At 38.8% G+C, this 19,336-nt stretch overlaps 1 protein-coding gene across 13 annotated transcripts in view; it reads left to right on the top strand.

Annotated features, from left to right (window-relative positions):
• ablim2 (actin binding LIM protein family, member 2) overlaps positions 1-10,036 on the top strand; it is a 96,486-nt gene extending 86,450 nt beyond the window's left edge. For 12 of the 13 annotated variants that reach the window (XR_014905447.1, XR_014905448.1, XR_014905446.1 and 9 more), the window contains 2 exons: positions 819-2,335; positions 2,455-2,510. Coding sequence is in view for 1 of the 13 variants with exons in the window: in XM_085349752.1 (XP_085205878.1) it covers positions 819-879; positions 2,328-2,335; positions 2,455-2,535; positions 8,084-8,197 (264 nt within the window). In the remaining 12 variants the exon portion in view is untranslated. Of the gene's footprint in view, positions 1-818; positions 2,336-2,454; positions 2,536-8,083 lie in introns of those variants that run through there. The other variant, XM_085349752.1, reaches the window with a different exon arrangement.
• The last annotated feature ends 9,300 nt before the right edge of the window (positions 10,037-19,336 follow it).

Genomic DNA, 19,336 nt, shown 5'->3' with positions numbered 1-19,336 from the left:
GACTTTGTGCTTTGGAGCGAGTCTCAATTGGTCATTTTAGGAACTGCCAGATACTTCAAGAAATACTGTCTTGGCTTGATTTCTCAGATGTTTAGGCTGACTCTTGGTTTAGTTACAGACACCAAGAAATTCTCTGTACACTGTATATTAGTTTTCTAGCTACCATACCATATTTTTCCACTTTGCAAGCATGATGGTAGGGCATATATTGCATTTCATGTTGTTGCATGGAGACAAATTTAACATGGAACCATTAGCTTCCTGGCAGGCAAGATAGCTAATTAACTAGTTACTTGTGTCAGATGTTAGATGGTGTGGTCTGCCCTTAGCTTGTGTGTTGCAGGGCTACTACAGTGAGATAGACAACCATTCACACTCACATTTCACACCAGTTACCACTTATGTGTATATCGTATATCAATATCCCTGCCAGTTCAGCTCCATGAATACCGATTTATTTTCAAAAATTATTTTTCTTATTTTAAAGAATAGTATTTGTTTTTCACTAGTTTTAACACTAGAAAATGGATTACTGGACAAACAGCAGAGACTTTACAATATCGGTCCCTCCTTGTCTCATCAGTTGGCTTTCAGTCTCTCTGAGCAATGTAATCCAAACTCCCTATCAGACGTGTCACATCCACTTCCCGTTGCTAACTCTGAAAGAATGTGAGCAAATCAAGGGCAACAGCTTTTACTAAAAGGCTTTCAGATGAACCCTTGCTTTGATAAAGAGCAGCAGTGTTCTTGGCGGAATGACACAGAATATCTGAATTATGGTCTAACTCTGTGTTTGTTTAATGTGTGTGTGCCCGCAGGCTGCTGAGATGATGGAGGATGAAGTGGACCCAGACTCCCAGAGCTGGGGAGGCATGAGAGGTGAGAGCGGACATGTATCTTCAGTTCTCATCAAGTTTTTAAAGGTTTTATCAGCAAAACACTCATATACAGCATAGCACATTACACCCAGTGCAGTCTATAGTGTCTTTTTTAACCATGCACGATCATATACCAACCAAGACTACCATACTGGAAGGGGTTAGTAGTATGACAGTTCTCTCACCTTTCTCACCTTACTCATTCTGACCAGGCTACAGCTCAACATCCTCTTTACAGTCTAGGGCTAGCTTAGCATCAGCATGGAAAATACCAAGGTGTCTCTTGGTCTCTGTTGGTATTCTCAGTCTGTTCATTAACACGTTTAATATGCTTTCTATCCTCTAAGTTTGGGGAACCACATAAATTATCTGAGTTTTGCTTGAGAAAAACAACCAGCGAGTCATCCTGGCAAATTTATGAAAATTTATTTTCCCTGTTTTTGACAGTTAATAACATCTGAGTGAAGCTGAAACTTGCTATTTTAACTTTGAGGACTAATTTAGAAATAAATTCAAAATCTTCTTTCCTGTAAAGAGTGCATTCATTAACTTGTAAATCTGCTTTTGAATACAGCCTGGCTTTGGGAATTTAAAAACTTTTTAAATAAAGGTGTTAAGGAAGTGTCATCTGATTACTAGATGATTCACCTAAAATAGAATTTCGGTATTGTAGTTGTTCTCTTACATGAGAACAGCATGTAGGTGGATACAGTGGACGTGGGGGTTGTTGGGAGCCTATCCCATCCTCCATAGGGCAAGAGGCAGGTCACACCCTGAACAGGGTCTGTTGCAGGGCTAATACAGACAGCCAGACAATCACTATTCACAAGTTAACCAATTAACCTAACCCCACTAAATGCGCGTTATCTGATTGTTTTAAATGCAGTTTTCACGTTGCTAATTCACTGTTGCAAAATCTCACAGGCTCCATCCCCAAAAACTGAATGTTTCCTTCTAAAAAATATTAGCCAAGCTATAAAATGACACTAAATGGACCATATCATCTTTCTATGAGTCAGATCAAGGTTATTTTTACAATGCCCGATAACATTACATATATGTTGCGATCAAGCATGCAGAGCCCTGTTGCTTTGGCTCCAGATCAGTTACAAGAAGTAAGAGCGAGGAAGGATGATGTCATTTTTCCAGCTCGAAAAATTAGCGCTGTGTGTTTACCAGTGCGTGCGTGTACGGTCTTGGCTGTATCTGAGGCAAAGATTGAGTTGAAAGTATTCCAACCTCATAACAGTCTGTGTGTGTGAGCAGAGCGACCATTTCTAATGCTTTTTGACGCCTTTGAAACCCAATATTTTTGAAGAGATTTGGGTTTGCAAGTGTAATTTATTTTTAAGCTCACTTATGCTAGCTTTTATAATAGCTCTGAATTCAAATAAAAGATAACTGTTCCACCAGAGTAATTTCTTCTGTCTCTGTCTTTTCCCTCCTCAGAGTACAAGGTAAGAGTTTGCTCCCACTTTGCAAATATACTTTCATATTCTTGGCAGCACTGTTAGGACATTGGATTATAATTGTATTCCCTAATAAATCTCCCACAATGCTTACTTTGTGTTGCCAGGTCTACCCTTATGAAATGCTGGCAGTGACGCATAGAGTGAAAGTGAAGCTTCCCAGAGATGTAGACCGCACCAGACTGGAGGTGAGCTCTAATCTTACTTTCCCCTCTGTTGTTTCCCTCCTTCTATCCGTAGGTCGTTAACAAACCTGAGAAAATATGAAATTTTGGCTTACAGAATTTTGTCAAGTCAAGAATTTGTGGTTTGGGTAGGAGCTAGGCAGCTCAGCCAATGGGATAAAAGTATCAGCAAAAGCTTATAGAGGTGCCATCTTCAATCACTTAAGTGGTGAATAAACAATAAATAAACTATTTTGGGATTTCTCTTAGTATACACATTGTATGCTAAAATACAAAAGGCGCTTAGAAGTGAAGTGAAGTAAAATGTAACTTACGGTAAATGAAGTGTGTGTATTTGCTATCAGGATACATAATTGTATTTATTTACTTCTTTGGAGTCCGAGTCATGATCAATAATTACCTAAATCCTAGCTTCAAACACTCACACTAACCCTCTTTTAGACAACCAAAAACTACTCTTTTGGAAAAAAAAATATGTGTAGATTTTGATTTGTGTCCATTAGAATGATAGGGATGAAGATTAGAGTCTTTATCAGTGATGATATAGACCTCAGAGAGTAAAACTGTTCTCCAAGACAAAGTAAGTAATCGTTGTAATTGACACAGAAGAAAAACTAGTTATACTTTTTCTAAAATAGTAATTTTTTGCTTTTCTCTAAAACATACGGTTAGGGCTGGGCACATCACCAGCGATGACTTTTAGAAACAGGTTAAGGTCTTGTTTTATATACAGTCTATGTCTGCAGACAGAAATCTGTGAAATAGTGGAATATATGGATATATGCCTCTTTCTTGATTTTTTTTTTTAAACATCAACCTATATTTTTTTTATTTTTGGTAACTAGGAAGCAGAACACTACTACAGAGACACATAAAGACTGATGAATTAAACAAATGAATCTTTGAAACAAACATGCCATGCCTGTCATTAACACTCTGCCAAAGCCAGAGCCAGTATGGCTGAGAAAAAGACGAATGACATGCACAGTCCGACCTTGATTTTGTGGCTGCTGATAGGTTTTAAAATCTGGTGAAAAATCAGAAACCAGAGGAGACAGATCTGCAACATCGCAGTAGTTTAATTTAATTTGGTGCCAGGTCACAGCAAGTTTAACACACATATATGTCCTATAACTATAATAAAGAAATAAAGTGAAATTGGACTTAATGTCCCAGAATAACCAATTTCCTGCTGCTGTTATTATTACACAACCCATTTAAAGATTCAAAACTTTCATTAAGTTTGAGCAGCTGAAAAAAATGAACTGTTTTTGTCTCTAAAATAACCCATTTAAAAAAAATCCAATTGTGGTTTGTGTTGGGGTTCAGAGCTCATGTTTTGCAGTCCTCGGAAGAGAGGTTTTGTCTAAAAAACATCCTCTGAAACATTTCAGTCTTCAGTAACCCCACTATGAGAGTTCACTGTGAGGCTTTCAGTTAACAGAAATATTGTCCCAAGTGGAGTCTGACCATATTGAGGTTACTGAGGATACTCAAGAGATTCCCTCTGTGGTTGGAAATACCAGACTGGAGTCCTATTGTCAAAAGTGTATGCAGAAGAGAAACTGTTTGACCTGCGTTTTACCCACCACTGATCTTGATCCTTGGCCCCAAACTGTTTTAGGTTTAGCCATACTAATCAGCAGCTAAAAAGTCAATTTTTATATGATGGAAACATATAAAAGTGAAAAACGGAAAAAAAACAAAGAAAACTATTCTTATGCACGTTTAAACCATACACTGCCTGTAAAATGTGTCTTTTCGGCTAGTCTCTCTTGAAGCTTGGGTTGCTATATTAAGTACCTTTTACTATTATTGTAGCCAAATATTTAAAGTATTTTCCATTTATTTATTTCTGAAAATACAGAGAATCATTGTAAAGAATATTAATGTTCTTTCTTTAACCTCCTAAGACCCGAACTCTTCCACGACATGCATTATTAATTTCTCTGTGATATTTGGGCTGATTGGGGCCCGATGAATGTAAAAACAAAGAATTACCAGATTTTTTTTTTTACCTTATTTTTGTTTTTAAGAAAAATAAGAGCCACATATGAGGATATTCATCTAAAATGTTCATTAAACAGTAGCACTACAATGTCCTCGTAAGTAGATATCAGGCCCGTGTAGAGCAAAATTGAGTATTTTAGTCTAAATAACCCAAAATGTGATGTCCACATATGTGGACGCCAGGTCCTAGGAGGTTAAATATATTTAACAAAAATATTGCACATAATTAAAGGCTCAAACTCACATCAATAAGCCTGTTGTGATTAGGTCAATTAAGCTACCTGACCCATGCAACACCTCAAACTGACAGGTTTTTAATTGCTTTAAATTTATTTTGATTTAATTTAACTTTGCTTGTAGTCTTAATGAAAAGTAAAAGATGTAAGTACACACCGCATGTAGTTCTTGTGCCACGGAAAAATGTAAATTTAGGAGCACAAACTGAAGTCCAGGCTATATAAAAATTATAGAAATGCAAGAAAAAAGAGTTCCAAGTCTTTGAAATAGTAAATAAATGGATAGTAGCACTTTTCCATTTGGGCACTCAAAGCTAATTCACCCACACATTCATGCAAGTAATTTTTTTTTTTATGCCTAAGCACTCATAACTGAAGAATGCAGACTGGAGGAGCTGGGGGATCGAGCCACTGACCTTCCAAATAGCAGACGACTCACTTCACCTCCTAAGCCAAAGCCAACCCCAAATAGGCCTCCAGATATATTTGCTCATGTATTATCTGGATAAACACTGATGACTCTGTTATTTAGCTAGTGTGTGTAAGGATGCCCGTTAAAGTGTAAACCCGCACAGTTAGGTCCATGTTGGAGTGGCTATAGCCCAGGAGGTAGGTCAGCCAGTAATTGGAAGGTGTCTGGTTTGATCTCATGCTGCTCCAGTATAAATGCCAGAGTATCCTTGGGCAGAGAGTGTAGTCCTATACACCTCAGAATAATCTGGCTACTTCTATCAGCAGTCATGTCATCAATACATACTATTTCCTGGTTCCATTGGCAGCTATACATGGCTATGCCATAACCTCCACTGTGTTTGACAGATCACGTGGTATGTTTCAGATCATGAGCTGTTTCTCTCTTTTCTTCATGTTTTCTAAAAACCAAAGTTTTTGCAGCCTCTCTGAGAGGTGGAATTTGGTTTTTTCACCAAAAGATAACTTCCATCTCTTTCATCATAATCATTTCTTTGGACCTCATACTGACATTTCAGCAAAAAGCTACAAAATACAATTCTCATCATAATCTCCAGATTATACGATCTTGTTATACAATTACAAGGAAATAGGCCTCACTTGGCCATTAAACTACTTGCAGTTGTCCAGCTACTCTTGAGCCTCTGGAAATGGGGGAATGTGTATAAAATGGCTGTAATTTTGAAACAGTTGAAGAAAAACTTGTGTTAAAGTTGTTGAATTAAAGCTGAAAGTCTTTGGATTCAACCTCTTTAGCAGAATACCATTCAGTGATGTCACACCAGGTGTTTTGCTACTGACAGCTAACAGAAAACATGTTGTGTAACATACTGAATGGCATGAGTCATTGGTTTTACAGTTACACACTGTGATATGAAATGGGGAAGAGTATCCTCCTTTTTCATACCACCAGTGTCATTATCCTGTCAATTTGGCAGGTGAAAAATTTAAGGCACCTGAACATTTTTACCTCGGGGTGAAAACCAAACCCTCTGTTTGCTGATATAAACCAGGGGATTGGCTGTTTCACAGAAATAGCTTTACCTAGCTCTTGATAGTTGGCGATCGTGGTTCAAGAGTTGGGAGTTCGCCTTGTAATCGGAAGATTGCCGGTTCGAGCTCAGCTAGGACAGTCTCGGTCATTGTGTCCTTGGGCAAGACACTTGGCGCCAGTGTCCGGCAGCCTCGCCTCTGTCAGTGCGCCCCAGGGTGGCTGTGGCTACAATGTAGCTTGCCAGTGGGTGGATGACTGGTTGTGTAAAGCGTTTTGGGGTCCTTAGGGACTAGAAAAGCGCTATACAAATACAGGCCATTTACCGTTTGATCACAAAAAACACACACCTGCAGTGCACAGTGCAGGAAACATTTTATATTAAAGCTACCTACGCTCTGTTTCTGGGTTTAAATCAATGCCATGCAAGTTTTTGTTACGCTTTTTTTGTGTCTGTTTTTTAGAGAGAACTTAGTGAGTGTTGGCAACATGAGGTTTTAGGATAGGAGTTTTGGTTGGAAGAACTTATAAGGGATAAAATTCAAAATACTGTATTAAACATCAAGACAGAAGGCAATATTATGCCTGTTTACTGTGTGTGCACAACACAGACATGTCAGGATGTCCATCTAATATATGCGTCCAGGCTTAGACATGAAGCTGATACAGATTAATAAAAATTATGCTGGCCAAGATCCACAGATAGTACTGCTTCAGTTAGAAATTAATTTATTGTTCTATTGATTAATCAGTTTGAGCAGCTCAATGGCAGCACATTGCATAGCTTGCACTGCTGTGAAGGCACCCTTAATTCTGAATGATACATGTGTTCAAGCAACACAGGTTACTCTATTTTTTGCAGGAAGTGAAAAAAGGTCATCATGGGAGTCACCCAACAGCCTACACCTATTACAGCATAACTAAGGAAGGATTCAGGGTCACCTGATCCAGCCCTAACTATATGCTTTAGCAAAAAGGAAAGTTTGAAGCCTAATTTTAAAAGTAGAGAGGGTGTCTGTTTACTGGATCCCAACTGGAAGCTAGTTTCACTGAAGAGAGACCTGAAAGCAGAAGACTCTGCGTCCCATTCTACTTTTAGATATCCTTTGAACCACAATTCTGCAGTCTGAGAATGAATGATTGATACTATAAGGTCTTTAAGATAAGATGATTATTCTCATTATTCAAGACTTTTTATGTGATTTTAACCTTCTAAGACCCGAACTCTTCCATGGCATGCATTATTAATTTCTCTTTGATATTTGGGCTGATTGGGACCTGTTGAATGTAAAAACAACGAATTACCAGATTTTTTTTTTTTTTACCTAAATTTTGTTTCTACGAAAAATCAGAGCCACATATGAGGATATTCATTCAAAATTTCAATAGAACAGTAGCAGTATAGTGTCCGCATAAGTGGATATTAGGCCCCTGTAGAGAAAGGTTAAGTATTTTGGTCTAAATAACCCAAAATGTGATGTCCACACAGCCTAGAATACACTAGGCTAGAAGTAATATATGCATGAACTAGTTTTTCAGTATCGTTCTGAAAGAAAAAGTTTATAATTTTAGAGAAAGTGTGCAAATGGAAGAAAACTGTTGATGAAAAACAAATATATGACAACTATTTTGCTGAGTTTAAAGATCTTTATGGTACAAAATAAATAAAAGTACAGTTGTGGTCAATATGTCTGAACATCTTGTCACCCACTTTGCTTCTTTATCATTAAAACGCCAACCACCACCAGTGTTTCCTTTGGTTATAAGGTTCACAAGAAGCTGCTGGTATTACTGTTGTCCACTTAAATAACAATGTTTTTTCTGCCACAATTTCCTAATCCAGAGACATCTATCTCCAGAGGACTTTCACCAAGTGTTCGGCATGACCCTGGAGCAGTTTGACCGCCTGGCTCTCTGGAAGAAGAATGACATGAAGAAGAAGGCACGCCTTTTTTAGACAGAAAAACAATGCTAAACAAAATCTCAAAAAGTATCGGGAAGAAAACAAAATACAAAAAAAAGCCCCATCGGAAATATCTATATATGCACCACCGTGATACTCCTTCTTCCTACTCTCCACCTCTAAAACGCCATGCCTGTGAAGCCACAGAGGAACCCTGCGAGGGCACAGTTTCACAAAGCTGCGGCGGGCATCTATAGCTTTTTGTATGCAGTGTGGTCCAAATGTTTGACTGACAACCTTATGGAGATTGAGGAGCTGTGTTTGCATGGCCTGTGCTGATGCTCCTTGCCTCCTATGTGGTTTTTGCATCGACCCCTGACCCTCCCATATGCCAGTGCTTTCATACTCCATAAAAAAACAACAGCTTTTTCCAATTCTCATGCAGGCCTTCCTCCAGGTTTCTGTGGTTTGGAATGTTTTATGTGCACCTTCTTTTAATCTCAGTATTGACTTGTTTCTGTTTCTGTACAGAGTTTGTTTTCTCTTTGTGAGGTTTTGCCATCTTGTCTCTTTCTACATATCACCTGTTTGCTGCGCTGCCTTTTCTCTCTTGCTGTGTCTGCTCCTTGCAATAGGTTACTGTTACATATTCAAGACAGTTCATTTTTACACCCTTGCCATTACATTAGGACAGTGAAGAGACTGTAGACATTCACTGTTCAAGCATGTCAAGGTCAAAGACAGGGATAAAAAAAAACAAAAAATATGTGATGTTTTACTTCAAAACTGTCAAAAACCACCTCATCATCTTTTGTTTTTGGTTTTCCTTCTTGTTCTATTCAATCAGAGAAGTTGGCTACATAGTTTTGATATGCGTGCTCTGGTACATTTGAATGTGGCTCCATATCTCACGCAAGCCTCTCATAAATCAGCCCAGATAGAGTAGCCAGGGGCTGGATAGCAGCCACAACTCTGAATCACAGTCAGCGAGAGGAAGAAAAGGAGGGGTAGAATACAGAAGGTTTCAGGGTGTACAAACATGTCAAACATGCTGCATTGCTAGGGTGACGTGCACTCACATGAAAAAAACAAAATAAATACAATTATTTTTATAAGCTATTTTTGACTTCTGAAAAGGATCATTAAACCAGTCAGGAGGATGCAGCTGAGAGAATCATCTTTTTTCTTTTTTTTTTTTTTTGAACAAAATAAATCCTTGCAGACTAAGCTTCACATAACTGCAGCAGACGTAAGCTGAACAAGAGAGGTTTTGTTTGATTTTAAAGTCAATACTCTAACTGTATTATATATTCTCAGCTAGAGAGTTAACTCTTTGTATGTTTGTTGTTTGAAAGTATTGTTGCGTACAGTAATAAAGCTATACATTCAAGCTTTGCTCGACTTTCTGGACCGTAAATCGATCAACTTGCCAACTAACATACTGTAACATGTATGTAAACATATACTGGATATATATCAGATTTATCTGTCTGCCATGGTGTATAACTCTTAAGGCATGCATGAGGATGGGAAATGGGGTTTGTCAACTGACCTGATATAAGAAATGAATGACAACATTATCATAAATGTGTTTTGAGTGATTGATTCTTTTCTGGTCAAATGAAGTGCCCAGCTCAGCTCCTTACATTAGCTTGTGTTAGGTATTTATTTAATTGCAATACCGGGGAAGGGATTTTATTTTTGAAATCTTGAGTGTTGTGTCAGGGAAGAGTGCTTTTGAAGAGAAACATATCAAATTTTGAGTTTAATCTGAGTGTCAAATGTTGCTCATGTAAGTAACACACTAACTGTTGTCATGCATTGCCATGTCTTCTTTCTAATATTCATCTGCTATTAAAGTGCTTTATCCAAACTACAGAGTCACTATGGTTTTAAGTGCTTACGACTGTGAGATTTTAAAAGCCCTTTTCTAATGGATACCTTCAAGTAAGCGGTACGTGTGTGTGTGTGTGTGTGCGTGTGTGTGTGCGTGTGTGTGTGCGTGTGTGGGACCATTGGTAAACCTGCTAGTGCTTAGTATATCAGTCATAATCATTTTTAACAGCAAATATGTTTTAATGTAAAGAAAACTCACTAGTTTTTCACAAAATAGGTTTCTTTTATGTCATAAATGCAAGTGGTTAACATGAAAATATTTGCAAAATCTTGAAATGTCTGTCTCGTATCTTTCTCGCCCACTGCAACTAATGGTGGAAGATTATTTGGATTATTTCAATCCATTCTAAAATACTCCTTTACAAATACAAGTCTTCATTACTAAAAGTTTTAGTCATCATTTTTAGACACTAATCAACCGTCTTAATGTTGCTGCTTATGCTGGATCTACTCACGGAATAATACGTCTGCAGTAAATCATTAGTCTATACTGAACCAATGTGTCACATTTACCACAAACAGTGTCCCTGTGGGGCTGTTTCAAGGCCTTTTTTTGAGTGTCTATTCTTTGTTCAATGTGTACTCTCTGGTGTGCGTAACAGAAGCAAGACAAGGAACAGCTGACTGCTGTAAAATAAATAAATATAATAATAACAGTCCTCGCTGTCTTTGTCGTAGGTGAAAACTTTAACATACATATTCTGATAGACTTATGTTTATTATTGGGCTCATCACTGACTTGGACATTAGAGAATTAAGGATAACAAGCGAATTAGTAATTTAACGACTGGTAAATGTCATCTATACAAACATTTTCTCTTTTTAATAATTAATAAAAGTAATGTAAAGTTATTTCCAAGATTAAATCAGACTGTTTGTTAAAATGTTCCCTATTCATATGCTAAAGTCACAGAATAGTGACTGGAGAGTCTGCACTGTGAACTTGCAAGGTTGACAGCAACCTCGCCTAAAACATGTAAAGCATTTCCTGTAACGAAAGAAAAACTCCCTGATAAGAGAGCAACAGTAGTTCTTTATCATTTTGAGCCTATCTCTCTACTCTGTTACATATTGCACATGTACCTACGTGTGGTACTGTGTGAGAGTGTGTGTGTGGCAATTGTGATCGCATGTGGGAGCCTGTCTTGGCAGCCTCCCTAGATGCTGCCTAGCCCCTAACTACAAAAAAAAGAAAAAAAGAAAATCTCAGCTGCTGTGGCTCTAGCTGCTGGCGCTGCACACCCAGAGCTCGGGCCAGGGGGCCCTCGCTGCAGCGCTCCACCAGGCGAGTGAGTTCCTCCGGACATCGTGGGCCTCTGGCTGTTCCCGCTAACGCCAACCGTTGTCTGGCAGAGGGTCGTCTGTGTCATGTATGTCTATGTGTCAGGTCAAGTCTTAGACTCCCCTTAGAACATTTCAGGATCCTCCAGGTGTTGGGCCGCACTCCCTGCCAGTGCCTCAAGCCCCCACCCACTGGTGCATTGGTGGTTCCCCAGTGTCCTGTGCTGGATGCTCAGGTGTGTTTGGTATGGATACCAAAATTTGTAGCACTACATCAACACTCAGTAACTCTGTAAGTCTACATGGCCTCCCATTCATAGTTGCTTCCACTTTGCAATAATACCACTTTTTGTTGGAATTTTCGTAGAACATCAAGGAGGAAAGAAAGAAATTCCCAAACTGTTACAATACCATGGTCAAATTCAACAAGCTCTTTCTAAACTTCTTAGGGTTCATGAATTTATTGTCAAAGAATTGTGGTTTCATTAATATTTAATATCCCTTCTAGTTAAATCCAAACTGGATGTGCAGTGCCTTTAGGGGAGATCCAGAGATCTGTTGCATCAATAAATAATTTCCTTAGAGACTTAATTAGAAAATGAGCTTGTTCTATTTAACATAAACTATCCAGCCAATCACTACAAGTCGTTTTCTCCGTCCTTAGTGTTCAGCCTCACATTCAACTCACTATATGCTCTTTCTTTTGTCTTTGCCACTTCTCTCTTTGCTGTATGACTTGCCTTCGAGTACTCCTGTCTACTTTCTCGGACAATCCTACTTTTGCTTTGCTAAGATATTACTTTGAATGCCTGCATTTCTTCATTCCACCATCAAATTTTCTTGTCTTCTTTTTTCTGTTCAGAGGATTTTCTTTCTTGACAGTTTCCCCCACCATTTCTGCTGTACTTTCCCAGTCATTTGGCAATTCTTCACTTTTTACTCAGCTCCTCCCTGAACTCTGTGCAACATCTTTCCTTCAACTTCAACCATTTAATCGCTGCCTTCACTCTCCTCCTCTTCTTGACTTTGAAAGTCATGCTACAGATTAACTTCCAGTGCGCTCTAGCTACATTCTCCCCTTTGATTTCCAACTATAAACTCACAATTCCATCTGACGCTCTCTTCGACTCCACAAACCTATTCACATGTTCTTCTTTCAAGATGACTCCTACTCTATTTCTCTTCCTATCTACACCATGACGTAAGGCAAAGGAACGTAGTTAAAGCTATGACTGTAAAAAAAAAAAAGACTATAAATGGCAAATAACTATAAATATTGTCTCTTTTTCTTACGTTTAAAAAAATAATATTATAGAATTATTTTCCCCTTTAAAAATTGTCTCATTTCCAGACATGGACCTGAGAGGTGATGATGAATAAAAAAAACTGTCAGAAACACAAGCTTTATAAAATACATGGTATTGTTTTGCTAAAGGTTGAATAATTTTCCTAAACCTATTTTTTGTTTTTGAGATGAAGCCTCACAGAGTTAAATACTTTCTAGTTATTTATCTATGTGTTAAGATTAAACATTAACTGAGCATTTTTTTATTTTTTTTTTACTATTTAATTTGTAAAAATGTGTACACACACACACACACACACACACACACACACACACACACACACACACACACACACACACACACACACACACACACACACACACACACGTAGGAAAATATTTAGTATACACATCCAGAAATGCATACACTATTATATATTGTACATATATTTATTAGTTTCAGGTTGGCCATTCTTGTATTTTGCTCGTTTGTGTTGTTGTGTTTGCACATCTCTGTTGCTTGTGGGGCTCGCACACAAGAATTTCACTCGCATGTGCTGTGCCAGTGTGCCTGCACATGTGATGTGACAATAAAAGTGATTTGATTGATTTATGAGCTCTATAGCTTCATAGTTTGTGTGGGCAAAGAGCAGCAGATTTTTTTTAGGTTTTTTTTTTTTTAGGTGTGCTTTGGTGCTCCAGTGTGCTGCGACTGTATATGCCAAACAGCTTTCACTTGCTTTCACACACTGGCTACACAACACGTTCTACAGGCCCACGTGGCCACGAGACCCGCCTCCCGCGATACAGCCTGCGATTGGACGGCGCTCCTATCACTCACTTCCTGTCAGAACAGGGTGGAGGAGACGGAGAGGGGGTGCTTGACGGATGCACCCGCCCTTCCTTTATTGTGACCGGCTGGAGAGGAGTTATCAGTTATCCATGTTGTCCGTTGTAACATGGATAAGGAGAAAAACGACAAAGGTAAGCTGCTGGATTCAAACGACCTCTGGTCGTAGACTTTATTTAACGAGTTGCTCCCAGTTCGTCTGGGTGTGTTGCTGAATTCATTCAAACAATTGATGGAAGCTGTGTGCTGGGCTTTATTTACTGCCTACATTTTTAAATAACGCTTTAATCACACTAAATTCCTATTGGTTCGTTTGTGATATTTACTGTCCCCAACTCTCTGCAGTTGTACCTTTTAGTAGTCTTTTGGTGCGTGCGTGCGTGCGTGTGTGATACTGTGTAGTGACTACGCTGTCTTCAGTTGCATCTACTCTGATATTTTCATTTCATTTTCCTATTTAGACATTTTAGTGTATTTTCTTTAAAGTATTTTTACGTGTTTTGTGTTATTGGTAAATATTAGAGGACATTAGAATAAAGCTACAAAGGGCCATGTGGTAACACAGACGAAGGCAGGAAAAGGAGGAGGCAGGGAGAAAGAGGTGTGATTAATTGGTAGACCTTGGGTGTGTGATGCCTGTGTTTGGATACTGCAGGCTGCTCTCAGCATCAGCAGCCCTGCAGGAGGAGGAGGAGGAGGAAGGAGGGGGTGAAGAGGGGACCAGCTGGGAGCATGGATCTCTGTCAGCTTTCCCAGCTGTGACTTCCAGACAAGTGGTCGTCATTGAAATGAAAAGAGCAAAGAGAGGCCAGTTAACAGACTGATTCATTAAATTAAGATTTCTCAACATGAAAAAAACGCTCGGGAGAAAGTCGTTTAAGGCAACGTTACTGTTTTTTAATCCACTTTTGATCGATTAGAATGATATATCCAAAGAAAAACAAGTTCATGTTTATCAATGTATTTATGGTTATATGCCATCTAGAATCCAAACATATCAGAGGTGATTTCCATATTCGTTTTAAATTTTGAACACATTTGTTTCAAGAGGGTTAAGACATTTTGCTAGTGTTGCCTCGTGTCTTAAAGAGAGGCACAGGCATCAGCTGATCTGGCAACCCCCACCCGGATGCAGTTATTCAAATACAACAGAGCAATTAGACAGACGAAACATGAGATGAAGAATAATTAGGATGGAACAATTAATAGGATTAAAAAAGTCAGCTTGCACCGGAGATGACTTCTAATAAAAATGATCCCTTTAGTCACCTTTGAAAATGTTGAAATTGTAGTGATCAGTTACTCAGCCAGTTTGAAGAAACCCCAAATCAGCTGTTTTGTATATTAATGTTCATTTAATGAAGTCCTCTAAAATTTTTACTTTTTTACAATTTTTTACTTTGTTCCTCAACAAACAAATCTTTATGATGACCGATTCAAAGATATACTTCAAATGAGAAGCACTGATTCTTTGTCTTTGTGTATGAAAAGTTGTAACCATTTTACACACGTTCATGTTCACATTACATTACATTTGAACAGTCACCACATGGTTTAAGTTTTAAGAATTTCACAATTTTTAACTTATTTCTTTACTTCTAATCTGGCGTGTCTTTATCATTCTGTGACATTAACCGAGGGAGAAAGAACGTCAGAACAAATGACAGAGAGAGGAGAATATTTCCAGATATTATTACATCCAAAGAACCATGATAGACATAAAAGGCCCCGAGTAGTTGCTGTGAACAGGGGTTGTGGCCAGTAATTCCTTGCCTATTCTGTCATTTCCATGTTAATTTCTATGTTTACCATTAAAAGCCCCCCTATTATTTATAATACTATTAATTCCACAGCTCAAAATCCTATTTAGTAGTAATTTGTTAGTAATTGAGTTATTTAGGTTTGTGAGTTATAAGTAGATCAGTGTTTACAAATAACAGAAATCATATTAAATAACAACCAGTATAAATAGCTGATGATTATATGAGCAGCACCATATACAGGATGGGGCCATTGCCATCTACAAGCTGTGTACTTTAGACTGCTTTTCCAGTCTGTGTATAACTGACAGTTTGGTACCCATTTGATATTCAAATAGACACATATGCTGTGGTACCTAAAATATCAGTAACCCAGTAACCTTTCAGATAGCAGGCATCATGCTGGCCTACACAGACATTTCTGACTTCTGTTTTGTTTGTGGGTTAATCATGTACAGTTATTCCCAGACTCCTTCTTGCTTTTTTTAAACCCCTGTTTGTATCTCTATCTGTCTGATTTTTGTTATGTCCTGGATTAGTTCAAAGGACAGACCAGCTTCCCCACAGCCAGTTACTGTGTGACAACAGACAAAGGCAGGCAAACAATCTGTAAACATCCTGTAGACTGAATGGAGCTTTGAGCCAACAATGTAACCTGCACATGCGGAGGAAAGGTGAGAGGTGAGATTTGTAGCACACACTTTGTAGTTTCACTGGAGAGTTTTAGAATTCCTACAACAAATGTTACTAATAACTGGAAAAAGCTATTGTATAATGGCAGAAAGAACCTTAGTGAACTGGTATACCAGTTCTCACCACTTGTTATGACTAAAACAAAGCAGCGTCTGAGAAACTTGTCAAAGTTTGCCTTAAGTCAGTGAGGTGTTTACAGTTAATGATTTAAATTTGTTTTGTTGCTTCAGTTGAACATGTTCTAGGGCTTAAAATATAGTCATTAAAGAATAGGAGTAAGGCTTCAGTCTTAGAAACCAGTCAGCAACTACCAGTCGCTAGGAAAAAAATGTCTTCTCTGTTGTTGGTAGTCGCTAAGTGAAACTAGTCACAACCCTTACTCACGCAAGTTGTGAGTGAGGGTTGAGGCAACTGAGAAGGAATCTGTAATTGCTCACCTTTATGTGAGCAATTTCACATTGCAACTGTCAGCAGTCACTCACCAAACAGCTGGGGGCAGCAGCTGGTCTCCAAGCCTGTGAATGAATCTTCACCCAGTTTGGTTCAGGCACAAGGTCACGATTTACTTACTGGTTGGGTTAGGCATTAAACCCTACATCGTTAGAGTTTAAAGACCAAATCATTCTTCATTTACTTACATAGTTATAAATGCAGCTGCCTGTAAGCTGCAAGGATTGATAAACATTGTTCAGCTTTCCTCTTTTGTCCATTGTCCAGACTGCTGAGGCTATAGCTTAACAGAAACCTGACTCTGGCATGAAAGGCATGACGACAACAACAGAAAACAAATGAAAGAAATAGTAGTCACCAGTATTGACGGTGTATGTGTGAACGAGTGAACAGTATTCTGCCAGACTGGTGAAAAAAAAAGAGTTCCAGTGGGACAGAGGAAGAGCAAATATTGATCATTCAGAAACACAGGGCCCAGGTGTCTCCATTTACCCTGATGCTATGTTCCCCCAACTACTGGAACAGCCTGAAGAAACACACATAAACAGGACAGAGCAAGAGGGAGTAGTGTAAGGACTCTTGACTGATGACTAATTAAGTATTACCTTAATCCAACGTAGTGTTTTTGTTGGTTTTTAAAATTCCTTTACATGCAAGTTCAAAGAACCCATTAGTCCTTCGCTGGATGAGGTACAAATACTGCCACGTCTTCAACGTCCTAATGCAGATTTTGTCATTCTGCTGTTATCTCTCAGCAGCCCCTATCTGAATCATTCAGAGGCTTAATTATAGCTTGAACTATTCCTTTGCTCACTTCTAAGAATGCAAACTTAAAAAGTCCAGTATAGCAAAATTCCAACGAAGAAAAGTTCAATGTAATATACATCATCTTTGGCATATCTTTTCCAACACTGTGGTTCATATATTTATTCCTATTTACACTCACTGGTTTTGAGTCTTAATTACCTCAGCTCTGTTAATGCTGTTGGTTCTGCTAGTGACATCATCACTATTGGACATCTGGGTCTGTTTGGGTTTGTGTGTTGAGGTGTAACAATGCAAGATATAATTCAAGCATGCACGATACATATTTATCTTGTTACAGGACTCAAACCACTGCTTTATTTATTTATTTTGGGTTTCCTTGATCAGGTAAAAGTCATTTTCTAACTAATCGGTGTGCCCTCCTTGTTTAACTTTGAACAGCTGTGTTTCTTTTGACCTCTCTTCTTCTTCTTCTTCATCCTCAGCACAATTTCCTTTGTCCTCTCTTTTGTCCATTTCCTCCTTTTGTTGGTTCTCTCTCTCTTAAACCCCCCAACCCCCACCTTTGGTATGTGTACCGTACTGTGCTTAGCTTTAGGCCAACATTTCCAGTCTGCTCCCTATCCTCCAGTGTCTCTCTCAGTTTGTATAAATCTCTGTCTTCAATCCTGCCTGCAGGTGGGGACTCTACACTCATAGTTAAAAGTCAGGAGGAAAAAAAGAAAAGATGAAATATTTGCTCTGCAGTGTGTGTCTGTGTGTAGTGAATTACAACCTGCTAATGGCCTCAACAAACAAAGAGTCAATTATAGTCAATGACTGGATCTTGAATCTGAATCTGAAAAAGTTGCTAACAAGCTCTTAGAGCAGAACAATACGTCTAAATAATTGTTTCCAACACGAGGAGGCATCCACAGAGCACAGCTGCCTTCCTGCCTCACTCTCTCCTGATGTCTGCTTCTTCTGGCCTGTCAGTGCTTGTGAGAAGACTGAAAAGAAATGAAAGAAATGCATGATTGTAATGCCTGTGCTGCGCAGATAGACTGCCTAATTTCAAGTCGGGACACGGCCGGGATCTGCAGCTCACAAGTAATGTGTTTGGATAATTCAGTGTCTGTCAGTATGAGCCCAGAAAGCCATCATTCCTTTTCATTGCTTAGGTGGTGGTTGCTGGTGGAGGTTTGTAGCAAAACTGAAACATCTATTTATTTGACAACCAGATGTTTTCCAGATATTCAATTTCAATTCTATTTGTGGAGGAAGAGTGGTGTATGTTCACAGCGTTGTACAGCGCCATGAAAAAGTATTTGTTCCTTCCTGAGAGCCATAGTTGCCTATATTCTTCACCTTATCCCTGCATGAATGATTCAAGCAACCCATCTGCAATCACACTTAAACAGGCACATACACAAATGCTTACATCAACATTTGTTCCAAATGCACTCATTTACGTGACCACGCACATAAACTGAAATCCTATATTTTCCAACAACTCTTTAAGTAGCGATAAAGAAATATAGAAAATAAAAATGACATTGGTGAAATAGCAGCAAAGTGTGTGGCACCTGAGATGATCATCTTCTAGGTGAGCGATTGAAGCAACTATGAGTGAGATTGCAGATCTATGACCTGGTAGTAAATACCAGAGCCATTTACCAAGAGGCTCTGGTGAATCTGAGCCCTAGAATATCAGGTTAATTAGTGATGGGCCATGAATGTGAGGCTGATAAAGTGCTTGGAGTGTATACACTAAAGCACTATTAGGAATATAAGGTGAAGTCTGATGTATAGTGTTTTGTCAGTTCAGTTCAATTCATTTCAATTCAATTTTTATTCTTACAGCACCAAATCACAGCAACAGTCACCTCAAGGCGCTTTATATTGTAAGGTAGAAGCTACAATTATACATACAGAGAAAAACCCAACAATCATATGACCCCCTACGAGCAAGCACTTTGGCGACAGTGGGAAGGAAAAACGTCTGGCAGAACCAGGCTCAGGGAGGGGCGGGGCCATCTGCTGCGACCTGTTGGGGAGAGAGAAGGAAGACAGAATAAAAGACATGCTGTGGAAGAGAGACAGAGATTAATAACAAGTATGATTCAGTGCAGAGAGGTCTATGGACACATAGTGAGTGAAGAAGAAATACTCAATGCATCACGGGAATCCCCCAGTAGCCTGTACCTATTGCAGCATAACTAAGGGAGGATTCA

The sequence above is a fragment of the Diplotaxodon limnothrissa genome, linkage group LG3 (genome assembly GCF_057381915.1).
Source record: "Diplotaxodon limnothrissa isolate DT_005_m linkage group LG3, D_limnothrissa_male_GT1.1, whole genome shotgun sequence".
Lineage (NCBI taxonomy): Eukaryota > Metazoa > Chordata > Actinopteri > Cichliformes > Cichlidae > Diplotaxodon > Diplotaxodon limnothrissa.
Note: the sequence above shows the minus strand (reverse complement) of the source record. Positions and strands in the feature narration are given on the sequence as shown.